We start from the raw sequence: 26530 nt of genomic DNA, 5'->3' as shown, positions 1-26530 counted from the left end.
GTTCCACCTTTATTATTTTTACCAAATAATGTTGCAAACATATCCAACACATATTTCTCCTCCTCTTTTCCCCACATAATGTGACATTATGGAAGACATCCAAAGAAAGCGACTTTTAAATGCCAGGATCTATGACTGAACGTACAGTGTGGACTTAAGGAGAATCTTCCTGGACTATCTAAATGGAACTGACTAACTGTGGGACATAAAGAACTATATCTATTGTATTCCCTGAGGAGCAAAGCTAGGACTGTGTAAACAGTTTCTAAGCTGGCTTTCTGAGGTCATAGACAATTGAGACTGTGGGGCGATGATAGAACACTGACAAGACTATTGAGCAATACTTGGACCTATCAAAATAATAAGATGTTGCACCAGGGGGAGATGAGTGAATTTCAAAGAGAAATGGTGTTGATGTTCCAAAGTACTTATGATATGTTGACAAGGAACCACAAAGAGATAAAAGACTTAATGCATGACATACATGGGGAATTAGAAAATGTTCAACAAGGGACAATGAATAAAGATCATAAAGCACAGGAAATAGAGGAGATAATAGAAAGACCAGAGGAAAAGATAGAATAGATAAATCAACAAATAAAAGAAGAAAAGGAGAAGACAATGAAGACTTATGAATTAAATCAGGAAAAATATATATTAAGAAACTAAAAAATGATATTGGATAAACAGAAAAATATTTTTGAAGAGAAGATAGGGGCTTGGGCAGATCCTTGGGAGGTACAGCAGCAAAAGATAGTAGAAATGGATTAAATATTTGGATTAAACAGGAAAAAGGTAGATAGAGATAAAGACCCAAGGGGGGAATGTGGGAGGCAAGTCAAAAAATGAATAAGAATCGAAATACTAAAACAGACAAGAGATGATGTTATAAAGGAAATGCTTTTTAATATAAGATTGGCTTTATTAAGAGCTAGAATAGAGGTAGAAACAAGATAAAGGGGGAATATTATTATACATATTTTTATATAATATACTAAAAGCAATAGCTAGATGTAAAGATTAGATGTTGAAAGATGGTGTCACTATGTATGTTTAAATAATATTGTGATTGTTATTAGAATGACACACTAAAACATTGAACAACTAAATAATGAAGAAACACACTCTAATATAAATATGTGTTACAATTACGTATGATTAAAGTAACAAACATTAATATTACTATTATTACTTGTACCTAAATGAATGATACCCAGACACCTCACTGTTCATACAATGATATTGATGTATATTCAAAAATATTAAAAAGAAACATTAAAACAACCCTGTGAGGTGGATTGGGCTGAGAGAACTGGCTCAAGGTCACCCAGCTGGCTTTCATGGCTAAGGTAGGATTTGAACTCATGGTTTCTTGCTTTCTAGCCTTGCACCTTAACTATTACAGTAGCAACCTTACAAAATTACGGTTTGCTTTCTTATTCAATGTAAGCAGAAAATCTCAATAGCGGCAGTCCTTGACTGTGACTAAGTTGGAAACTTAAGGAAGGCTGGCACAGTCAATTCTTGGATGGAAAATTTCAAAGAAATATTATGGTGGTTGGTCAATTTGGGAAGTTTTAAAACAGCATTTTGAAAGAAAATGATTGCAAATTACTTCCACATTATTGGCAGGATATGAACAACATGAACAGCAAACAAATTCAAGTTTAAGGAGCTCTTATACTTTGAATACAGGGCGAGGGGTCCCCAACCTCTCGGCCACGGCCCACTACTGGGCTGTGAGCTCTTTGCAACCAGGCCACAGAAACGACAGGCAAAGGGGCACCCACGCTCCATTTGCATGAGTGGTGTGCACATTTGCCAGCCACTTGCAGGGAATGACCCTCACCCCCACCAGCAGTCCACAAAGCTATATATATGTCATTTTTTTCCAGAATACAATTTTTGCATATGGAAACATGTGTGGATTATTACTCTTTTGCAAAGCTTATTTATACTGTCAAATTCTAAAAGATAAACAATATAGAAGCATACAAATCAGGAGGTGATCCAGGGGCACTGCTACTGTGGTGGTCCATCTTCCCAGGTTTCATGACTGAGTCATAACTGGAGTCGGTCCCACGAGAGATAAGTTGTGTCACTGTACTGCCTGGTGAAACAATCCCATTTGGCAAGGTAGAGGGTTTTCTACTGGGTAAGTCCACTGTTGCTTCATCTGAGATAATAGCTGCTGCTGGCAGGCCCACTTCATTTAGTTGACCCAAAGAGGCACTCAAAGGTCTTCGAGGAACTAGACGTTTGTTCATCTTGCGAAACCTTCAAGAAAAAAAAATGGCAATTAATCAACAAAACAAAATAGAAGTATTATAGCTGCAGCAGGATACATTTTAAATCAGGCCCAATATTTACAAATATTATAAATACGTGCGGACTTCATACAGCTAGATAATACAAATAGCCCTTGAATTACAATGGTAATTCTCAAAGATCCATCTCATCCTGAGCACTCTTTTTTGAACTATTACCATCTGGCAGAGAGTACAGGATAATAAAACAAGGACAAATAGGCTGAAAAACAGCTTCTATCCCAGGGCAGTAACTCTGTTGAATTCTACTGTATACTGCAATATTAATGTAATATCAGGGTTTTTCAATTCAATGTATAGAACATGAAGGATGTGTGTTTGTGTTTATTTTCAGTCATAATGCACACTGAAGATGGTATTTAATTTTGTTGTACGAGGTGCAATGACAATAAAGTAAACTAAACTAACTGGGATTGGAATTTCTATTTCTATACAATGTGGTTGGAAAACATGGCATCACATGGCTGCTGTCAACTCATAAAGCATTCCTATGCCTGTTTTAGAGTTGCCATAAACAGGGGGGAGGGGAGGAAATCTGAAGGAGCAGTGCAGCAGTTTAAAGCCAGAAGTACATTCCAACACTTATCTTACAAAGATTGTAATTAAGCTACCGGATCTTCTGCCCATGAAAATCCTTAATTGGAGAACATGATTGATGACACCCAGCCTGTGAAAGTGCTTCATTGGAGAATCTGATTTATGACACACCCAGGGAGAAAACAGGGTCACAGGTAAATTACGTATGCCAGAGTTGGCTTCATACAGGTTAATGTTAGACATGTTGCTCCTAATAAATCTTTTAGTTTCTTCTGAAGCTTGACTCGAGGCTCATGATTTAATTAGGGCAATTGCCAGAACCTTGACAACTGTATCACTTAACAACAGCAAACTGAGCACTCCTCATGCCCATGATTAATTGAACTCTGCAAGTTGATAACTGTGGATCCATCCTAAGTCAAGCCATTCTGAGTTTGATCCCTCCCAGTCCCAAGCCTTGGTTCTTCTAAGGTAAGGGCCTGCCTCCTCCCAACATCCCCCTCCCCATCTGCATCTTTGGCTGCTCTACAACCTGCCTTGAGGGCAGTAGCCTCAAAACTGTAGGCTTCTGGGGCTGCTTGTCACACTGTGGCTCAGAGACTTCTTGGTACACTGTGGCTCTGAGACTGCAAGAAGCCCTGAACCTCAGTACACTGCAAAGCCACCCCGGAAGCCTCAGGTGCTCCAGCAGTATGGCATGGTATGAAGCCCAAGCCAGCCCAAGAAGCCCCAGAACATCAGCGCAATGCAAAGTCACAGGTATCCTAGGAAGCCTAAACCACTCCAACCCAGTCCCAGTCATCCGCACTATTCTTCTACCCAGGGTCCTGCAATCCTGCACCCTGTCACGCCAGCTGACCTTCATCGTCCTCTTGCTTCTACTGACAAGATATGTCTTCCTTGGCCCTTCATAAGGCATCTGCTATCTTCCCCATGTCTGTGCTGTGTGCGACCTTAGGCAGAAAGCCTTGTATAGCCAAAAGCTGACTCATGAAGGGCCAAGCTGGGCATGCTTGGTCAGCTGTGGAAGCAAGAAGATAGCAAACATCACATATGGCTTAGGGGAAGGTAGAATGCAGGGCGCCAAAAGGGCAGAGATTGTGAGGAGATAGGCAGATAGGAGGAGTTAAAGCACCCCCGCAGTTTTAAGTGCAAACAGGTTGCCAAGTGTCCAAATTTTAATCACGATTGTGGGGAACTGCAATACACATAATTTTGGGGAGTGATTGGAAGTCCCTTCGTTCAGTGCTGCCATAACTCTGGCAGTAGTCACTGAACAATGATTGAAACTGAAGACTATCCTGTAGTCCATCTGTGGCAATTCTTTTCACCCCAAAGGCTGTAAAAGTTGCTGATCTCGAAAGCTGCAAACATATCTACTCTCACTTATCCACCACCTACAAGCTTGATACTCAGCAACCAAAACATTCACTTCTTCACTTGGCCCTCTCTCCTTCCCTTTGTAGTTTCTAGACAAGTAATTTCCAAGTATGAATTTTGATGATTCCATGTTCTGTTTCTTTTTTACCACAAAAGGAAAGTAAAACTTCAAGCATTTGTACAGTGAAATCCTCGGACAATGGCCCTTACTATTCATGTCTTTCCTTGTGAAATCCTTTGAAGCAACAGCTACATAATGTTTCATGGTGCTTCTGCTTGTCTCAGTAACTCCCATTTATATTCCTATGTTGCAGGAACCACTGGTGATTGCACTCAGTTGAGCAGCAAAATGGATGAGAGAATATGCATGTATTGTATAGAGATTATAGATAATGATGGAACAAAAGCAAGGAAAAACATTAGGTTCCAATATTAACAGGGGTAAGATGAAGATGATTTTGTATATGTTTCTGAAAGGACTGAGAGAGAGATTAATTACAAAGACTAAAAGGATATGAATGCTAGCAGATGGGCTAGCAGCTAATTGATGCTTATCTCTGACCTTGAGTTCAGAGTAAAAAACAGTACTGTAACACAAAATTTCCCACATGTCAACTGCACATCTTTTAACTCAGCCTTCAAGTATGGCCATATCACAACCTATTTGGAGTAATTGTTTCTTAATGATCCAGTAGCTCAGTTACCCAATCCTTCCAGTTTTGCAGTCCAGTGATGGTGGGGAGGGAAGGTTCCGCGCGAACGGCCAGTAAGCGTGCACATGCAGCTCCATTTGTGAGTGGCAGGCATGTGCCCCCACTTCTTGCGCACATGGAGTGCACACATTTGCCTGCCACTTCCGAGGCCCAGTTTCTAATGGCTTACAGACCAGTAATGGGCCATGGCCTGGGGGATCCCTGGACTAGGTTTGTTTGTTTTTTTCACTGAGCTGTTTACCAGGATTCCAAACTCTGGGTTATTAATTATTGACAATTGTTTTCAATTGCATTACTTCTAAATAGGAAGTCTTGTGATAAATGAAGATGAAACACATCTTCAGACCTCAACTCATCTTGTATTTTTTAAAATTATCAACAAATACAATCAGAGTCATGTCATAAGATAAAACATTACAAATGGAGATAGGAAATAAAATAATATGTTCACAAATTGTAAAACCACAAGATTAATTAAAAATCCAAAACTGATTAAAGTAGGCAAGAAGATAATTTTTTGTACCTGCTTTTAAGGGAGACTACACTTGCTCAAAAACATCTCTTCCCAACTCACATTTCTATGATGTTCATCTTCAAATGTAAAGATGCTGAATATTTCATTGCTCAGCCCAAGTGAAATAAATTAAGGATCCTGTCCTTGGCTTCCTAAATAGCTGAGGAAATGAGTGAAGCCTGGGAAATGGGGCCCTTTCAGTAAATAGAAGTGCTGATTTACTGCCAGCTTATCAAGTTCTTAGGAGCTGAGGACTTGGAAGTACAAGAAAACAACAGCCAACAACTTAATAGCCAGCCATCAACGCCCCAATCAACAACTAAAATGTCACACGCAACCAGACACCTCATAAATATTATGCAGAGAATAACCTAAAGCACACATTCTGATGAGAGAAAAGTTTCTTGGATCCAGGCTTCAGCACAAGTCCAAAAACTTGGAAGATTAAAACTCTGGTCCTGGTAACAGACTCAGAATGGATCCTGCAACGTTATCCTGGGACCCAAAGGTGCTTTTTTTTCAAGAGGCAACTGGACTTTCTGGTTTTTCTTTGAAGATGTTTTGCTTCTCGTCCAAGAAGTTGAAGTTTCATCCAAGTTTCGCTTCTCATCCAAGAGCTGAAGAAGTCTTCAAAGAAAAACCAGGAAGTCCAGTTGACTCTTGGGAAAAAAAAGCACCTTTGGGACAAACATGACATGGATGACTGAGAATCTCCATCGACATTCTCATGGGACACATATATTTGCCTTCATTTATGAAATAATTTCTTCTTTAATAATATTTTAATAATTAAAACAGAAGTTCAATTAAATATTTTTATAATTTCTTAAATGTCTTCTAAAAAAAATAAAACCACAGTAGTACTTATCAATTTCTTGTGTTTAAAGGTCGATTTTAAAAATTAACTTTTTTGCTTATAATATCAGCAATCCCTAATTAGAATTTTAAAAAAATCTCTGAGGGTGATGCAGTCAGACGTAAAATGCTGCTGTATGACTTATAAACTTATAAATCAAAGGTTTTACTATTCTGTTCCTCTGAGGCTGACTCAAACTGAACTGAATGATTCTGACTTTGAGCTCGTATATAATATTTAAGGTAGAACAATGACATGGAACTTACTTTTCTAGTTCTTCCTGTGAGTGTGCAAATGTGCAGCTGGCCCCACGGGGGCATTCTCTTCTCTGCTTCATATCTCGACACATATATGTCTTGTACTTGCTGTGCTGAGGTGGCTAAATTGGGTAAAAGAACACAAAAGATTATTTGGAAAATAATTCTCCAAAATAAATAGAAAAAAAAATCTCAGGAAAAAATATGGAAAGATATCTTTGTTAAAAATGGCATGAGTGACTATGTTTGATTATTGTAATTGATCATCAAAATCATAGCATATAGATAATACCAGTCTGTTCATATAAAGATGTGTATGATCATCCTTTATGTAGATACAATAGATTATTTTAAAAAGAACACTTAATCATATCATTTAATAGCGTTGATAGGGATAAGTAATAATATAGTACACTAACCTCACAGAAAACTAAGTAGTTGACTGATCTTGGCTTCAAAGAAAGTCTAAAATCTATTATCTCTTGTGGCAATTTGTTAGCTTACATACAATGTGAAAGAATAAACAACTGTTTTATTTCAGAAAGGAACCCCTCATCTAAGTATACTTTTCTGTTTTATTTCAGAAAGGAACCCCTCATCTAAGTATATTTTTCCCAAGCTCTGCACTATATACTAGCGGTCTCCAACCTTTCTTGTCTGGTGTGCTCACCCATGGTGGTCATGGGGAAGGGGATGGTTTCGCATCGCTTTCACAAATGCAGCTTCATGTGCGCCCACACACTATGCTTACCCATCACTTCCATGGCCTGGTTCCAAACAGGCTGCAGCCCAACACCAGACTGCAGACGAGGAGTTGGGGAGACCTGCTATACACTATACCTGTTGCTGATCTGCTCCCTTTTTGCTGTGATTCTGGATGTAATCAACCAGTCCATGTACCACAGTCCGTACAGCAACTAATCCATTCTCAAGCTGTTCCCACGTGGGTGGTGGAGCATCTATGTTGTTTAGAAGAAGAAAAAGCTTACTTTTCTCAGCAATGGGAAATTTTATGGAACAAAAAACTCTTTCAATATAAAAAACATTCAGCTTTTTTAATAACATGGAAAATATAAGACATTTACAAGGAACTAATGATATGCAAGAATTAAGATTTGATTTTGAAAAGCAAATTAGTTTATTTCATGACAAGAACAGGATCCTCTGGCCATTTATTTACTTCTTTCCTCTTTAAAATAAACTTAGCTGGTTTTACATGGTAATTTATGTTAGAATGTTTCTGTTATATTTTTGCACTGGACTTTTCTGGCAAGAATACAGAAATAAAATAAATATATCATAAAATAACATGAACTCTGAAATTATCATAAGATTATGTTTATGTGGTTTTTGAGGTTAGAGTATCATCTCCAGGGAGTAGAAATTTTATATAAATGTGCAGTCAGCACTAACTTCTGATTTATACATAGATCCAGGGGTGGGCTTTAAAAATTTCAGCAGCCAGTTCTCTGCCTGGTTGCTGGGTGGGTGTGGCATGGTGGGCATGGTCTAGTCAGCCTCCTGCACCACGGGGGTGGGGGGGGGGTGTTTCACCTTCCCCAGGCTCTGGAGGCTTTCCTCAAGCCTTTGGGAAGGCGAAAACTGCCTCCCCCGGGCTCCGGAGGCTCTCCGGAGGCCAGAAACGAGCCTGTTTCCGGACTTCCAGAGCCTCTGGGAGACCCATTTTCCCCCTCCCCAAGCCTCCATGCAGGCCCTGCACTTACCTCATACCCAAAATGTGTTGTGTGGAGACTCCTGGGAGGAGTGGGGCAGGTTGGGAGGGGTGGGGTAGATGGGGCCAGCCAGGGGTGGGATTTGTCAGTTCACTGAACCGGCCATAACATTAACTACAGGTTCGCCCAAACCCGGGCGAACCCGTAGCAGCCTACCGCTGCGTAGATTTCTAAAAATTGTAGTCCACATACAGGAAAAATTTGGAATTGCTGGTCAAAAGATATAGTTTCATGAAATTGATGAAACTGGCTCTAGTGCACAGAAGCTTATGCCCTAATAAATATATTAGTTTTAAGATAATATAAAAACTGTTGTCTGCCTGTCTGCCTGCCCATCCATACAAGTTTACCTGGACTAGGATCAATATTTGCCAGAAGTTCAAGATGAGGTCGAAGCCGGGTCAAATTAGCTGGATCACCAGTCCTCTGCAGAGCAATTGTTAATTCCTGAACACTCTGTGCAAAAGAGGCTGGGGTCTGCAACTTAACACATTCACATATTAATCATCAGAAATGCTTCCTGTCCACATGGACACCCCAATCAAACCCCATGGAAAAATACATGTAACATTATCTTATTATTTGTGATTTGATATAAAGCACTTTGTCTTCAAAAATTTGATGTCTTCTCCAGAAATACTGCACTAATTCCTAATTATAGTAGAAAAGAGTATACAAAGACACTAAAATAAGTTTTTAATCAAGAAAAATGCTATTGTAAGAAGACAAAAGTGAACAAAAAATTAACTTCTGGCATCTTTTGCACTCATCCTTCCATTTCAACAGTATCATTATTAGTTATGTATAAACAAAGATCTGGTTTCTTTTGCACTGCATACACATGAGTTCCCTCACAGACTCTAGTTCTCTCCATTGGCTCTATTTACTTAGTACACAGGAGTAAACGCATGTTAAAGTGGATGAAAACTTCTACATCCCGAGTATCAAATCCTGAAAAACCAATTAAGATTTGCTTTATCAGGATTAAATGCTGCAAAAGAAAAACAGCATGCAGAAAACTCTTGAACTTTATTTATTGAAATAAATCTATAGGTTCATAACACAGTACCATGGAAAAACTGCAATGCTCTTTCCATCTTTTGCCACAACCTTCTAGGGCAAGACTGAGTCGTGAACTGGGGAGAGTGACAGTTGATGAAGGGTGTAGCAAAAACAGTTGGACTCAGTCTCCGGGCAGAAAGACATGTGTCAACCCATCCATGGATTCTCCAGTGGTCGTGCTGGAGAAAAACTGCAATGCTTTTTCCAGTTGGACTGCAAGAAACTGCTTCTGCATTATGGTGTCATACATGCCTAGGCTTCAAAAGTTATCGACTAAAGCTAAAAATTACTTCTGAAATTGTACTATGCTTCCAAATGATTTTAAGTACTTGCCTCATGCAGCCTTATATAAATGTGCTTTAGTCTTTTTTTTTTCAAACGTAAGTACCTTCCAAAGTACTGCTTAGAGCAATGATTATATCTTAGCTCTAAGCTTAAGAAATGGTCTAGGGCTGTTTTTATTTTTATTCAAGGAGTTAATAACGTTCAGGAACATTACTACTGCTAGAAATAAGTGTATTTTATACTAGTTTCTACATAAAGCCCTCTCAAAGTGATTTACAAAATAAAAAATATACAATAAAATAATAAAACAGTTTTAAAGTATATAAGAATAATAAAAGCAGAAGTAAAAAGCATTCATCTGGAATTCACAAATAAATACTAAAGTGAAAACAGGTAAAAAAACCATGCATTCTAGTTTAGATGCTCATGATAGCCTTATGTCTATCCTTATGTCTATAATGGTGAAGAAGGTTCCCAGGTATTTTGGACCAAAGCTAAAGTTTACAACTAAAAGGGATATTCCATTCCCATGACGGGTAGTTCTCAACTTACAACCACAATTGAGCCCCAAATTTCTATTGCTAAGCAAGGCAGTTGTTAAGTGAGTTTTGCCCCATTTTACGATCTTTCTTCCCAAGTTGTTAAATCAATCACTGCAGTTGTTAAGTTAGTAACATGGATGTTAAATGAATCTGGCATTCCCAATGACTTAGCTTGATAAAAGGTTACAAGAGGTGATCACATGACCCTGGGACACTGCAACCCTCATAAATACATGCCAATTGTCAAATGCAGGAATTTTGATCATGTGACCATAGGTATGCTGTAATACTAGTGCGAAAAAGATTCACTGTCACTTTTTTCAGTGCTGTTGTAACTTCAATCATTAAATGACTGGTTGTTAAGTCGAGAACTACCTGTACAAAATCAGAATGAAAAAAATTGGAATTGGTGCATTTCACATATAAATATGAATTTCTCTTTACAATTTTATAAGCATTTTAAAAATTGATTTGAGAAACAAAAGGATAATGATTTAAAGAGATACTACCTTGTCAATAATGGACTGCATGTGGGATTTGTGAGACTGGTCTCCATACAGTAACGAAGACCACTGATCTGGAGCTATCCGCAAACCAGCTTCCATAGCAATTTGTACAATTTGGGAATCATGTTCTCGTCTCAGCGCTTCATATGTTCTGAATTCCTCCTTCAGCTGCATTAGGGAGGAATCCTCATCACGTTTAGTCACCTGGTTGAGGCAAAATTATTAAAGTAAGATAAAGTAATAAACCTAAGGAATAAATAAGTGTGCCTAATCAAGTTTCTCTCTTGCAAATGATAATTCTGTGGAACTTTTTGCATCATGCTATTTGTGCAAAAGAAGTTCACATACACACACACACACATTTATGAATGGACATAACTACTGGATAAAGAAGATCCATAAGCATTTAAGTTCTTTTGTACCTTGAAACAGGAGGCTCTGTAAAGAAGCTGGACAACATGCCCAATGCTGGTTTTAGAAGCCTGAGGAAATCGTGGCTCCAACCTCTGTACCACAAAGAGAACCAAGACTTTTCGAGATAAAGCAGATCCATCTTCTAAAGCTAAAAGAACTAACTTCAGGGCTTCCTCCTGCATTGCTGGAAAATCAAGAGGACCACACACAGGATTAATATTGGATTTTTGTAAAAATATTACAATTAGCAATTATATTAGAAGTTATAGAAATCTCCAGGTTACATCAGGATTGTGCAAGAAAAAATGCCATTCTCTTAGAGCAGGGGTTCCCAACCAATAGTGCTCACACCTCTTGGGGGTAGGAGACAATATTCCAGAGGGTGCAAAAACTTGGGTTTAGAAGTTTCAAAATTATAGTGTAGATGCATAATAATATGCATATAGTTATTTTTGTAAGTGGTGCAAGAATATATCAGAAGTGTTCCAGGGTGCAGGGTATAGAAAAGGTTGGGACCCCTGCCGTAGAGCATAATTTACCTGCATTAGAAGGAACCAGACAACTTTCACTTTCATATCAATTACTAGTCTGTTTATGACATGGTTTCAAAAATAGGAATGACTGAGTGCAAAGACAAACCTATCCCCCCAAAATGCTAAAAACCCCAAGTATATTCTTTACTGCAAATAGTTCATTATAGGATTAATTATGCCACTGATTATTTCCATCCAATACTATTGCAATATTTAATACAGGCAATCCTCAACTTATAACCATTCATTTAATGACTTTTTAAACTCACAATGGAATTGAAAAAAGCGACATGACCAATTTTCACACTTGCAGCATCCCCAGAGTCATGTGATCAAACTGTGGGGGCTTAGCAACTGGTGTGTATTTATGATGGTTGTATCATCCTGAAGTCTTGAGATTCTCATTTACAACCTTCCTAGGGAGCTTATGAAAAGCACAATCAGTGGAGGAAGCCAGATTCACTTAACAACCACATGATTCACTTAACAACTGCAGTGATTGCTTAACAACTATGGCAAAAAGTCATAAAATTAGGCACAACTGACTCAAAAACTGCCTTGCTTAGCAGTGGAATTTTGGGATTAATTGTAAATTGGGGATTCCCTGTAATGAATGAATAAATCAGTGTAAGTAGTTGATCGTGTTACTCCTTGCAACTAAGACGTGGTCCTTGAGTGCTATTTTGTGTCCCCTAAGGCAGAACCCACCAATTGCTGGATGGGCATTCTGAAATTGAAGTTTACATGTCTGAAAGATCCCCAGGCTAGGGAAGGCTGCTAGGAGAGCTCTGGGTAACAACTAACTCCAAAAATTTAAATGCTGAATTTTTACAACTAAAGTAGTGGAAACTTATTAAATATTATTTTATATTTTTCTTGAAGTCTGAACTTTTAGTTTTTATTTGCGAGACCTTTTCCTTAATACTCTGGTACTGCTGGAGCCTGTACTGAATCTTTAAACAATTTAATAAAACACCATCCTACTGTATAGCTGAACATTTAGTAAAACTTTAGTAAAATCTGTCAAATCTGTTCAATGTAAAGTAGAAATAAACCACGCTATCATTAAAAAGAAATTGGTTTTTTAAATGCTTTCAATTGTTCAAATATAGAAAATATGTAAAGCAATTTTGCTCATATAACAGCTGATCTTCTCAGTGATAGAAAGCCATTTCCCCTGATATATACCTGGTCCAAGGAACTGACAGCCTCTAGCCCTCACTGCAGCCCAAAGGTTTGAAGATAATTGCTGGGGATTCTGGTGCTGAAGAATAAGCTCAGTAACAGTTCTTTCACCTAGAGATCGGGCTGCACGCATAGCTCGGATCCGCCCTTCTTCTTCTACCAGCTGGCAATGAACTAATGTCACAAGCTTCCTTTGCATGGGCCGACTAAGCACACTCTGAGTTGTGCTGTTCAATCCTACACCTTTAACGAAGAGAAAAATATTGGGAGTTATTTCAGAATTTCTTGAGGGCAATGCAAAAGTTATTTACAATCTATTGGGGGCTAATTATTCAAATAGTATGCAAGGGTTAAAATTTTGTGGTATTTAGATCTGCTGAGGAAAACTTTTATCTGTACATTATTCTTCAGAATTTCTTCAAGGCACAATTTCTTCTGCCTTGAAATTTTGTTCATGTTCATATTAACTGCTGTGAAACAATAATACAATTCCCTCCAGTTGGAAGTAAACTGGTTCCTTTCAGGACACCAAGTGCCATAAATACCACATAACACCATAAAAGGTGAAGGGAGGTGGGAAAAAAAGCATGGTAGGGTGTTTTTTTTTTTTTACATTTTTTCAAGACTACTTGCTTCAGCACTTGTTTTCTTAATTCGACATTCTTTACACATGTTGTTATATTAAAACATGACAAAAGGATGACAAGCACGATTCACCTCTTGCACTGCTGAGTGGTTTAAGGTATAAGGCTAGTTCTTCCACACATTTCCTGGCTTCCTCATAATGTTTAGTATCTTCAGCACCACTGCGTAGAGTTATTGGTTGCTGTTCTGGCATCTGTAGAAAATGTAAGAATATTACCAATATGTTAAGAAATGGCTACTTTTATGTTTTTATTGCTCCCACCTATTTCTGCCAAATTTATGTGCAGTTCCTCACTTTTCATTAACTGTCCATTCCTAGCCTGAAGAAGACAAAGCAGTTATTCTAACATAAAGAAAAAATATGTGATTCCATACTATTTATACACAAATACATTCAAGGAAGAACACATTATTTCCAAAACTACAAAAATAGCTTGTTGGATGCCCAACAGCAGATTGGTTAATGATGTACAATTTAAACAAATCTTTTTCATATGGATTTCACATTATTTCACATGGTAAAACTATTAATTGCTTGCCTAGGCACTCTACAATGAAACTTTGGGACTTTAGGAAACTCTTTCCATAGCCTGGTGATGGTTTATATATTTGAAAATGTTACGGTTTGTTACATTTGTTCATTTCATTATTTGCTTTTTCTGAGGTTTTTTAAAAATACAGTTGCTTATTTGATGAAAAAAATGTCAACTAGTTAAAATAAATCTAAAGCAGGAGACTAAGGAAACATTCCCTTACTTGAGCACCCACAAGCTGCAGCAAAGCTGAGTTCACAGGAAGATGTTCTATGTCTGTATTGATAGTGGTCTGGTCGAAAGGACATGCTTTCCGATGGAGCTTGTTCAGGCACATCTTGCAGACTGTGTGGCCACAACCTAGACTGATGGGTTTCCGGATCGTTTCGTCGAATGTTTGTGTGCAAATAGGGCAGGAGAGAAAATCCGTCCATTGTGGAGCTTGTACAGGCATTGCTTCAGGAGTTACTTCACAAGACAAAATCTAAAGCAGATTCCACTGGAATCAAATTTATTTTGAAAAAAAAAAAACTGTTTTTAAATAGTTTCTGTAAGTACAGACAGTCAGCACATAGTGTGAAATATAACCTAAAAAGTAAACAGAAAAAAATAAAATTAGCTGTTGGAGAGTTTATGTGAAATATTACTGAAAAATAATTCATCTATTTTATACCTAAGACAGAATAAGTGGTGTACACAGTACCATGAGTTTTATTGCTTTCTCATGATTAATAAAAAAATTATGTGCTGAGGAAAGTATAATGATTACTTACTTTACATTGCTCAATCTTTTTACAAGAAAATTATCCCATTAGCTTTTTTTTATAAAAGAAAATAGTTATAAATTTGCCTCCCTGATTTTTATTAACCCACACTAAAATGTATGCAAACTACATGCTATGTCAGATAATGGTTTATTTTCTAATAAAATTTTATTAGAAATTTTCTAATTCTAAGATATGACAGCACTAAGTGGTATTCATGGTCAGTCCTTGAAGTTATGGCTGCTGCGGTGCCCCTTTGGTCACATTATCAACATTTGGGTGCTTGGCAGCCCACCCGCATTTATGACCAGGGTGCCCTTCAACTCCTCACACCTCTTATCTCCCGCCCCCCCGCCCAATCTCTGCCCTATCTCCTTCTTCTCTGCAACCTCCAACTGACTTTGCTTGACTTCTTCCTCCCAGTGCTGAAGAAGCGTGCCTGACTTGGTCCTTTGCAAGGCAGCTACTGATCATGCAAGGCCTTCTTCCTGATGTCGCCTATGGTTAGTAACTGCTTCCCAAAAGGCAAGGCCTTTTGTGTGCCTTGTCTGCAGCAGCAGAAGACTGCGAAGGTCAGCTGTGGATGACACGGGCAGCAAAGAACAGTGCAACCTTGTTTAACAACTGCATCATTTAGTGACCATTTGCAGTTATGACGGTAATGAAAATATAACTCTATGACCAATTCTCACATTTACAACTTTTGGAGGTCTGTAAAGCATGGAAAACTGAGCACAGTTGTGGTTCCACCTAGCAGCTTCTTTGCTTAACAAATGAGTTGCTGGTCCCAAATAAGAACTTGTAATATAATTTGTTCAAGTTGCAGAATTCACATTTTTCAGAGTACAATTTAGTAATAAAATTTCATTTTTAAAGTGCATTGACAATACTTAAAAAGTGGTACTTTCATTCTAATAAACAATGCAATTATGTTGGAACTAAATAATACTTAAAGTGAACTTTTAGCCATTAATTAATAAATGACATATTGTTACTCTTTTTATATTTCAAAACCACTCTTTATTCAATGCGTTGGGTTCTTTAAATTTCTCAATCTTACCTCATCTAACCTCTAATTTGTTTGACTTTCACCTTCCTCTACATATATTCACTCTTTTTATATATATATTTATTTTGTGTACAAGATGATCAAACCATGTCAATATACTTCTTTCATATTGGTCACCCACTTTTGCTTTCAGTCTATATTCATTTAGTCCACATTCATTCTTGGTCCTATAAATTATTTTACTGCACCACCTTATCCCACTGCACTCAATTTTTTTCCATACAGGTAGTCCTATTGGGACCAGAATTTCCTTTGCTAAGTGATGCAGTCGTAAAGCACATGATATCATGTGACTGCATTATTATGTGGCAGCAATTCTGGCAATCCCAGTTGCTGTCATAACTCTACATGCAAGGAGCTTTAAGTGGGAAGCAGAGCAAGTTCTAGGTTAGGAGTGTCAAATCACTTTTATTAGACATCATTTTCCATAACTTTCTAACTGATGTAATTGTTTCCAGAGATAGTAGTTTTAGTATGTATAGATCTTAATGCTATCCATCCAGCCAAAAGTGATATATGTGTATATTCAAAAATTGCACAAATTGGAAAATTAACACAATTGCTGGGTTCAAGAACATAATAACTGACAATAGGTAAGTGTGATAATGTAGTTCTAGATCTGGAAAAACAAATCTTTCCTGATTAAGTGATGGTTGCATTTTTGGTAAAGATATTCTTAGAAACAAAGAAATGTTCTAAACAAAAAATTTATTTTCTGAAAATATTTTCCAGATATATAACTAGAATTCATCTCAGAATGCAAATTAAACTGGGAATAATATGCATTTTGAGGGGGTTACCTTTCCCCAAAGTTTTAATAATTCCCATCTATCAATATCTGAATAAACTGCTCAAAATTTTATTTATATTACAGTATATTATTGAGAAATATCCTTTGGTATATACATACCTAAATATTTGATGGATTTGATTCAAATACAGAATTAATATTCCAATGGATGGGTAATCCAATTTTTACCTATTAGCATCGATTCTGATTTGGGCGAGAATATTCTCCTATTTTGCTAACGCCATCAATCTTTAGCATCAACACTGGGATAATAGTGTGAAGTTTAGAAATAAATGAAAGAACAACATTAAACAAAACCAATCTGTTCAACTGATTTATGTACTTCTCCTCAGACCTTTCTATGTTGTCTAATAGCACAAACCAAAGGTTTCACTCAGATATTAAAAAGCAAGAGTGAAAGCAGATATTCTTGTCTTGTTCTTCTAAATAATAAAAAGTAGGAGAAACCACCCCACATAACATACCACACAACACTGCTAGACAAACATTCAGAATATGACATCACCTTATACTTTGCTCTGTGTACGTACAAACGGACACCATCTACAAATCCATTCATCTTTCTCAAAGCACTGAAACCTTTTTTCTAGCTAAATGCTCAGTTATCACTCTCATTCTTCAAATAGACCAATTGTTTGTAGTCTTATATGTAGCTGCCATGTTGCTAACATTTTCTCCCTAGACCACAATCATAGAGAATGTCCAGCAAAACTCATGTGCTTCTTTCATTACCATTTTAGTCGTTAAAAAAATAAATATAGGTAAGTTAAAAGCTTTTTAAAATGGGATTAATGACTACTACATAGTCATACTATAGATAGCGTAGCGATGTGGAGGTCTGACAACTTTGATAATATGAGATGTTTCTTTTTCGCAGAGTTCTGCACGCAATGCTTACAATTAGAAGGAAAAAGAATGTTTCATTTCAGGCTGGTTAGTTGAACAAACCAAGTAGAAGAGGAAGGCAAATAAGAGGAAAACCTTACAAATTACAAAATAAAATGTACTTTGCAAAAAAACTTCAAATTTGTTTGCTATATCTATTATTTCCTTTGTTTGTCATAAAAAATGAAACAATAGAAAAAGTAATTCTTAAGATCATATGCAAATACACTATGCTATTCCCAAATGTACATATCACATAGAATGGCAAATATAATCACTTACATTCTGGCTTTTTAAGGGGTTAATGTGACTGCCTATCAATGTTTCATGGCCAACCTATTTCCATCTAGGAATACAGACATAGTATAATTCTTCAGCTAATTCTTCAGGAAAATATAACCCCATCCATATCAAAATCTCTACTTCAAGTTTCACAAGATTCTGAAGATTGAGCTTTTTCAGAGAACCCAATTTGACCTGTTGCTACCATCTTTTATTCTGTTTTGGTAATGTTGTTGAATTTACAATATGCCCCACACATGGGAAAGGGAAAACCTTCAGCAGGCCACAGCAGCTTGCAAGCTTCCCTGCCAGCTTCCCCACTGACTTTCTTGGGAAGCTGCCAGAGAATATTGTAAATGTGATCAGGGCACTTGACAACTGATCCTAAGTGTGAACAAGTTGCCAAGCTGGGGGCAATATGCTGGCTCTGTAAACCACTTAAAGAGGGCTGTAAAGCACTATAAAGCATTATAAAAGTGCTATTGCTATTGTGATCATGAGACTATGGGGGAAGGAAGGGTGGCACGATGGCAGGAAGAGTTTTACAGACTATAAAATATCCTTTTCAAGCTGTCAACTTCAGTTAGTCGTTAAAAGACTAGCCATAAGTTAGGACTTATTGTACATAAAAATCCCAAATAACATGCATGGTTTTTAAATTTGCATGTATTTAGAACAGTAGGATCATTTAGTTAAGACACAGGTAAGAAATGATATGTAATGTAACAATACCATAGAATGCCATTGCTAAAGGATACAGTCATAAAGCATCACATCACTGTATGACTTACAATTGACAACAATTCCAAAAGTCCCAGTTGCTGTCATAACCTACAATGTATTGGTCATTAAGTGGGAAGTGGTGGAAGTTCAAGATAAGGAATGCAGGATTACTGCAAAGGGGTGAGAAACGCCAGGGGAGGCCCTGGGAAGGCTAGGGATGGCAGTGCATGATTTTGGAAAAAGCACGGAAGGCCTGGTGCTGACTGCATGAGAGCAGAGGCTGGACGGATGATGTGATGCAGCAGAAGCACAGGAAAGCCAAGGACCAATGGGAGTGAAGAAAGACTAGGGGGATTTACAAGACTGACTTGCAACCTTCTTCCCATTACTACTTGTGGAAAGTTGGCAGGAAAGGTTGCAAATGGTGATTATGTGACTGTGGGATGCTTAACAATCGTTAAGTGCAAACTGGTTGCCAGGTGCATGATTCATGATCATGTGGGTGCATGGGCACTGAGACAGCTGGAATTTTGGGAATCAGTCGTTAAGTACCAGTCATTCAGCACCATCACAACATAAAGATTATTCCAAGTTTGTTTTTCATGATATGCTTTTAGATGTCTTGTTTTGCTCTCCATTGTCTCTCATGGCTACTGATTTCCTGAATCTCAGAAGCAGCCATTTTGAAAGCTTACCTGCTTCTACCAGTTCCAGTGAAATATATGCTTCCACGTATTTCTCAAACAATCTGGTTCATTATAACAATGGGTTATTTTTTTAAAACAATGTTTCAATTTATAATTAACTTATCAGGCAATTTCAAAGTTCTACTTTCAATTGTTCCTTTTCCTTATAATTTCACCTCTCCAGTCTTTCTCAGCTCCTCAGGTCTATTTGCTTTTTTCTCTCAACTTCTGACACCCAAAGAAGGGCTAAGAGGAAACTTTTGTACTCTTTTTTACAGTATTTTGTGCTTTGAAGGATGAGAAATAAACAAAAGATGGTACATACTGCAGAAAAGGATAAAATACTTAAGAATAAACCTTTTAGGGACAAAGTGAAACTCTTTATAAATCTGTTTTGGAGTACTATTTTGAGACAAACCAAAATATTTTTTAGATCTCAAATCAGATACTTTTGAATCTATAATTTATAAATTTTAAAATATTAATATCAAATTTTCATATATGACACCTAAAAAATAATTTGCTTAGCACATATGAAGCATTCAAGTTGTAAATGCTTCAAATTCAAAACCATATATCTGCAGTGATTTTGTCTCATGGAAGATATGGTGGGAACGCTGGAGAAGGGACAAACACTTCAAATATAACATTTATCATCTGATCAATATTTAAAATATATTTGCTGAATAAATGTATCAATCTGAACATGTACTTGGATAAAAGTCTCTCAAACAGAATGGCATAAAAGCATCTTTTCTACCACATTTAAAAAAACAATCAAAACTATAGTAATAGATAAATTTAACAGCAAAATGACATACAGTATATTGCATTCTATAAATTCTACAAAGACAGCAGTCATAGACAACTTCAACTTAATGATTTCATTCAGAACACTGCCAGAGGTCAAAGTTATAAGTTCTGGAGACTGAATGATATGCAAACACAGCCTGACAAACATGTCATCATTATCCCAATATAAAAGACACATACTAAGATGTATTATCCTGCACAAATCCTGTTTTATTGAAAAAGGGAATAATCTCCCTTCAGGGTACATCTCACATGCTCCATAAGGCTGATCAGAGTCCTTGGTATTCCACAACATTTGGAAGTAATCTTCCTCTGACAATGGGAAGTTATCTCTCTAATTCAGCACAACAGCAATACGATAATCAACTTGCTAGATTGTGTTTCTCCTTGAATTCATTACTAGTAATGATGTTGATCTAGTAATAAAAGGTAGGTGACAGGATTGCTTGGAAATTTGAATGTACTGTTTTTTTCAGGCAGGCAAAGCATTTGATTTTATCTCAGACTGGTGATTTCCCCCCTTCCTTTTTATTCCTTCATTTCTAAGTCTATTATAGGAGAGAAAAGAGATTATTTTCTAATGGCAGTTGCACGACATGGAGGATACAGACTTTCTGTCATACTTCTTTGGCATGATTTTTTTCAGGGCATTTCTTACATCTGAGACAGTAATAGAGACATGACGCTTCTTCTTTCTCAATCGCTCAGCTGCCAAGGACACCTTCTTGTAGAGATCATGCACACAAAAATGCAGAATATTTTGTGCCTCATTGGTCATTCGGACACTGTCAAGCTTCATCTTCTGCAATTTCCTGGGAGGTTTTCTAGAGATTTTCTTTCCATAGCCACGTTTTACATGTCTTGCATTTCTTTTTTCCACCCTAGGCTTTCTCTGTCTATACTGAGCCCTGTTTCTTTGCCTCCGGTATATCTGTCTCTTTTTCCTGCTTCTCCAGGTGGTAGCAGCCATTGCTTGAATTTAAGCTTATACACCCAAACTCCCTGCCTGCCTGCCCGAAAATGCCAATGTCCTGTCCCCTTGATGTATTCTTATATAGGGCTGGCTATTCAAATAAGTACCACATACAAGTCAGATGATTGGCCAATAAGAACAAAGCCCAACATAACCGCCTCATAATGACTTAACTATGACCCATTACTGTTATATGCAATGGACATAAACAGAAACATTAATAATGTGTTGCAAGGTATGTTGGATTGACGTTTTATCAATTATGGTAAGCTATCATCTACATGATTCTAACAGATTCTTATTCTTAGATCATGCATACACAAAATAAAAATAACCTTTCCCTGCAACCTTTTGTGTATAGTTATTTGCATTTTTTATTTAATGTCTTTACTATTCCCTCTCAAAGTGAGGTATGTAAGGCATACTATATAATTGTGAATGTAAAGCATTTTGAAAAAAGACATTTTAAAAAATAAGACACCAAGTTGTATTTCTGCCTTTCTAAAACAATCCCACAGGAGTGCTTTTTGAATTATGTGTGGGCTAAAGGTTCAATAAGTGAGATCATAATATATTTGGATCCAGTTTCTAAGTGAGCTTGAGCAAGTCAGTTTAGTCTCCTTAATTTTCACTGTTCCATGGGTATAATGGGAAACAAATCTTGTACAGTGTATTTCTTTGCTCCATAAATGAAAATTCATATAAGAAACAAGTCCATGACTATGAACCAAGTTTAATATAAAGCTCACAGCAACCTATCAGCAAGTTTATATGTGCAGCAGATGCATACTGATTACCAGAGTTTTAATTGTTCTTCATATAAAATCAGTTTAGCTCCAAAAACTGCATTTACCGTTTAGAAATTGATTAGGCTTCATTTTCTTAGACAGCATACCATATCTAGAAATGTTAGCATTCTGATACAAAAATAAGCAAAAATTACAGCCATTTATAAATTTCCAGGCTTGCATGCTTTAGACTTTTGAATCTTGCTTCTGACTTGAATCCCAAATCAAATTAGATACCCTAATGAAATGAGTAGATGTTTCAGTTTGTGGTGTTAGATGGAAGAGACTAAGACCTACAGTTTTATGTATTTATTTTATACTCAGTTTTAACACAGATTGTCATATTTGGGCTGAAGAATCCAGATGGCACTAGGTAGTAGCAAAATGATAATACTGTTGTACAAAGGGGCGTTGTGGCTCTGAGGCTGCAAGAAGCCGCTGAACCACAGGGCATGAGAAGCCCAGTCCCAGTGTGGACCAGCAGCACAGTGCAAAGCCCCCCCCCCCCCATGAAGACCTATCCCAGCCGCTCTCACACCCTGCACATCAGGATGCTTGCTGCCCTGCTCTCTGTCACTCCAGCTGGCCTTTGCTGTTTTCTTCCTCCCACTGCTGATGAGGTGGACCCACCCTGGCCCTTTACGAGGCAGCTGCTGCAAATGTGAAACCATCTTCCCCAGGTCTTGTAAGAAAACCAGTGTGTGCAATCTGGGGAAAAAAGCCTGGTACAGCCAGCAGCTGCCTAGCAAAAGGCCAGGCTGCGCATGCTTGGTCAAAAGCAGGAGAAAAAAGATGGTGTACCTCAGCTGGGGCATCAGGAGACAGAGTGCAGGGAGTCAAAAGGGCACCGATGGGGAAGATACGTGGGTAGGAGGAGCTGAAGTGCCCCTGCAGTCATAAATGCAGATGGACTGCCAAGTGCCCAAATTTTGATCACATGACTGCAGGGACACTGTAATGGTCGTAACTTCAGTCTCTTTGCTAAGCTATGAACAGTCACTGAATAAATTGTTCTAAATTGAGGACTACCTATACATATTATATACAGCACATTTTAATCCTTAAATTTAAGGTTTTCATTTTAAATGTTTCATATGCCACCCTATAAGAACATTTGTCCTGAAAGGTAACATACGGTTTTTTTTTAAAAAAAGTAAATATATTTAAATCCTTTGAATCAGTCCTCTTAGTTTATAATATATACAGATCCTATTGAAATATTGTATATAGAGTAGTACTAGTGATTTGCAGTCCCGTTTCTACATAAATGCTACCTAAAATGGATCTGTTCACACAAATCCCAAACTAAAAGGAAATGAATTAAATATGAGCCATTGAAGAAAATGATGCAAAGCTATCAGTTCATTTGAAAGGGAGGAGAGCCAGTTGTTCCAATCAATAGAATGATAACCAGTTTTAAGTGTGGGAGGTCCAGCCTCATTTAAAGAATAGAATTTGGGGTATTTACTATCAAAGTCTGAGCTTTACAACACAGGCTTATGGAAACTTGTCGTGGCTGGACTAAAAAAATGGTTACTGATGTTTTTGATACTTTACTATACTGGAAAAGGTTACAAAACTATTTCCAAAATGCTTGGACTGTCAGGCAAATGGCAATTCAACACCATTGTTTACCTTTTTCAGTTCTTGTGTATTGGTGAATGTCAATGCTCATAAGACCTCAATCAGAAGAACATTGAACAACAATAGTGTGCATGGCAGGGTTGCAAGGAAAAAGCCATTTCTCTCCAAAAAGAACTTCCTGCCTATTTGCAGTTTATGAAAGATCACATGCATAGGTCAGAAGGCTACTGGAAGTCTATAGGACTTTGGGGGGAGATTTGAAGAACTGAAGACAGTTCTGCAAAAGTGGAGCAGGTGAAAATGGTAAAAACCAAAGAATTGGTGAGTAGGTAAGATTCTTGCCACCACTCCAGGTAAGGAGAGAACTGGAGATCTCCTATATGTGTTCTAGATCTCCTATATGTGTTCTAGATCTCCTATATGTGTTCCTTGGAAGGAGACACAGGACAGTTGTTTTCCATGTGTCTGAATGCTGGAAGATAAAGAGATTAAGCATCTTGCTTGCAACAGTTGTGAAACCTCACTTTCTAATCACTTCAAGAAATTACCTATTAATCATTTTAAAGCTATTAGACCTTTGAAATGACAGGTTTGAAAAATCTTCATCCAGTGAGTTTATCTTCAATTCTGAATGAAAGAAAAAAAATTATAAGGTTAAGGATTTGCTGTGAGATCTAAAATAAAGAATGGGTGAAAATGAAAATGATGTATGAGCTACATTAATGAAAGTCAGAGCATAGTGAAATAATGGGATTAAAATTTTAACCTAAAGAAGACCAAACCAATGACAACAGGTACAACAACCAGCTTTAGCACTAATAATAAAAATATTGAAGTGGTAGATAGTGATTTAGGATCAATTATCAGGAGAAAAGAATCCTGAAATCAATACCACAGGCCTGTGATGGAGAACCTGCAGAACTATTTGTGCTAGCACGCAAGCCACAGGCAAGCTTACCTCACTGGGCATAGGCATGTGTGCGCCTCACAGCTGATTTTTTCCGGTTAGTTCAAGGCCTTTTTCAGCCTCCCAGAGGCTTGGAAAAAGCCTCTGCATGGCTTCTCAGGCCGAATTATAGGCCCGTTTTGTCACTTCCGGAATTACAGGAAGTGATGAAACAGGCCAATAATTCGGCCTGAGAAGCCTTGCTTAGGGTTTTTCCAAGCCTCTGGGAGGCTGAAAAAGACCTCAAACCAGCTGAAAAATCAGCTGTGAGGCGCATTGCAGGTAATGGGGTGGGGGTGGGGATTGTGCGCACATGTGCATGGGGTGTGGGGTGCATACTGCATGCTGGCACGCGTGCCAGTGTGCTCGCAATTTTTGGCACAGGAACCCAAAAAGATTAGCCACCACTGCCACAGACTATCAATCTCAGTAGAGTAGCCATTAAGTCTTTGGAAAGAGTATTCAGATGCCAGAAACTATGTATATCAACAAAGATCAGAAAATGAAACTTTATTGTACATTTATTGATGTAGAGAAATTCTATGTTAATATGAATAGGACTTGAATAAGTAAACATGGAGGTGAAGGTAGTTTCCAAAGAGGGTATGAATGGTATATGAAGAAAGTAAATCATATGTAACAAATTTAGTGGTTTGTTGTAGAGCACAGAGTTCAGTATTGAGAAGAACATCTGATTTTCCTTTGGTTATTTAATATATTTACTGTATAAATAAATTTATAAGGAATGCTTTCAACGTTAGAAGTGTATAACAATTATAAAGTGTTTGTACTTTTTTGTGCAGTTGATACTGTTCTTAGGCTGAAAATCTGTATAACTTGTAGCAAATTAAGCTTCTATAATGCAACAAAGAACATTGGTCCTACCTCCATGATCTTTGTTGGATGTAACATGGAAAATAGAGTGAACAGTTTTAAACAACTGGCAAAATCTATGCAAGTAGATAAATTAGTTTACTTTTATTTATTGTTTACCAAAGATGAGAAAATAGATGGAGAATGGCCGTTGGTGCTTACCTGACATGCCCTTTCTCGGCGAGCTGCGTAGAGCAACCAGAGTGGGAGGTTCTCCAGTCTCTGCACTCACAGGCTGAGCTCTAATTGAGGAAAGCTCCTCCTCCACCACGTGACTTCCTCCTTAGCGTTCCCCAGTTTTACGAAGACGAGAAGACAAACAAACTATCATCTCATCTTAACTATTGTAATAAACATTAACTCCTTGACTCATTGATTCATTGGCCGAAACAGGATTCCCCACCAGATGGATAAAATAGGGTGGGGCTGGATGCTCTACACAGCTCGGCGAGAAAGGGCGTATCAGGTAAGCACCAACGCCCATTCTCCCTCGAGCTGCTCCGAGCATCCAGAGTGGGACATACCAAAGCATGGACTGTCCTACGGGAGGGACTCCGTCTGGGTCAAAATCTCCTCTGGATCTCTGACAACTTGTTGTAGGACTCGTCTGCCAAAGGACGCATCTACTGAGGCAAACACATTGATCTTGTAATGACGAATGAAGGGTAACAGGGAGACCAGGTGGCTGCTCGACAGATGTCGTTTATCAATGCCTGAGTAGCCCAAGCTGCTGAGGTAGCCGCACTCCTTGTGGAATGTGTGGTTATTCCGCTGGGAACAGGAAGTGCTTGTGTTGAGTAGGCCTTGGAGATTGTTGCTCTGATCCAACGGCCTATGGTTGACGGGGATACTTTGAAACCCAGCATCTTAGGTTGGAATGAAAGGAATAATGATTCCAACTTCCTGAAAGGTTGAGTGCGATTGATATAAATACGAAGTGCACGCCTGACATCGAGGGTGTGCCATTGTCTTTCCCTCTCTCAAGAGGGTCTAGGACAAAAGTTAGGAAGAATGAGTTCCTGTGATCTGTGAAAGGCTGAGTTAACCTTGGGTAGGAAGGAAGGGTCTGGTCGCAGGACCACCCGATCAACGTGAAAAATGCAGAGGTCCTTTCTAACGGACAGAGCTGAGATTTCAGATATCCGACATGCAGAAGTGACTGCCACAAGAAACATCACCTTGAATGTTAGGAATTGAAGTGATGTCTCCCTTAGGGGTTCGAAGGGAGGTTTGGTAAGTGAAATGAGGACCTTGTGAAGATCCCAGGTTGGGTAACGGTGTACCGCTGGGGGATGTAAATTGGTGGCCCCT

General features: G+C 38.0%; 1 protein-coding gene across 3 annotated transcripts in view; it reads right to left on the bottom strand.

The window, feature by feature from the left end:
• The window catches only part of RC3H1 (ring finger and CCCH-type domains 1), a 73651-nt gene that overhangs the window by 33115 nt on the left and 14006 nt on the right, over positions 1-26530 (bottom strand). For 2 of the 3 annotated variants that reach the window (XM_026703341.2, XM_087930480.1), the window contains 9 exons: positions 14246-14610; positions 13562-13682; positions 12848-13087; positions 11135-11310; positions 10716-10916; positions 8668-8800; positions 7425-7543; positions 6594-6706; positions 1996-2277 (listed from right to left, as the gene is read on the bottom strand). In XM_026703341.2, the coding sequence (XP_026559126.1) occupies positions 1996-2277; positions 6594-6706; positions 7425-7543; positions 8668-8800; positions 10716-10916; positions 11135-11310; positions 12848-13087; positions 13562-13682; positions 14246-14476 (1616 nt within the window). In that variant the 5' untranslated portion in view covers positions 14477-14610. The remainder of the gene's footprint in view (positions 1-1995; positions 2278-6593; positions 6707-7424; positions 7544-8667; positions 8801-10715; positions 10917-11134; positions 11311-12847; positions 13088-13561; positions 13683-14245; positions 14611-26530) is intronic. The other variant, XM_087930481.1, reaches the window with a different exon arrangement.

The sequence above is a fragment of the Pseudonaja textilis genome, chromosome 3, assembly GCF_049901715.1.
Source record: "Pseudonaja textilis isolate UNSWEBS1 chromosome 3, rPseTex1.2, whole genome shotgun sequence".
NCBI lineage: Eukaryota > Metazoa > Chordata > Lepidosauria > Squamata > Elapidae > Pseudonaja > Pseudonaja textilis.
Note: the sequence above shows the minus strand (reverse complement) of the source record. Positions and strands in the feature narration are given on the sequence as shown.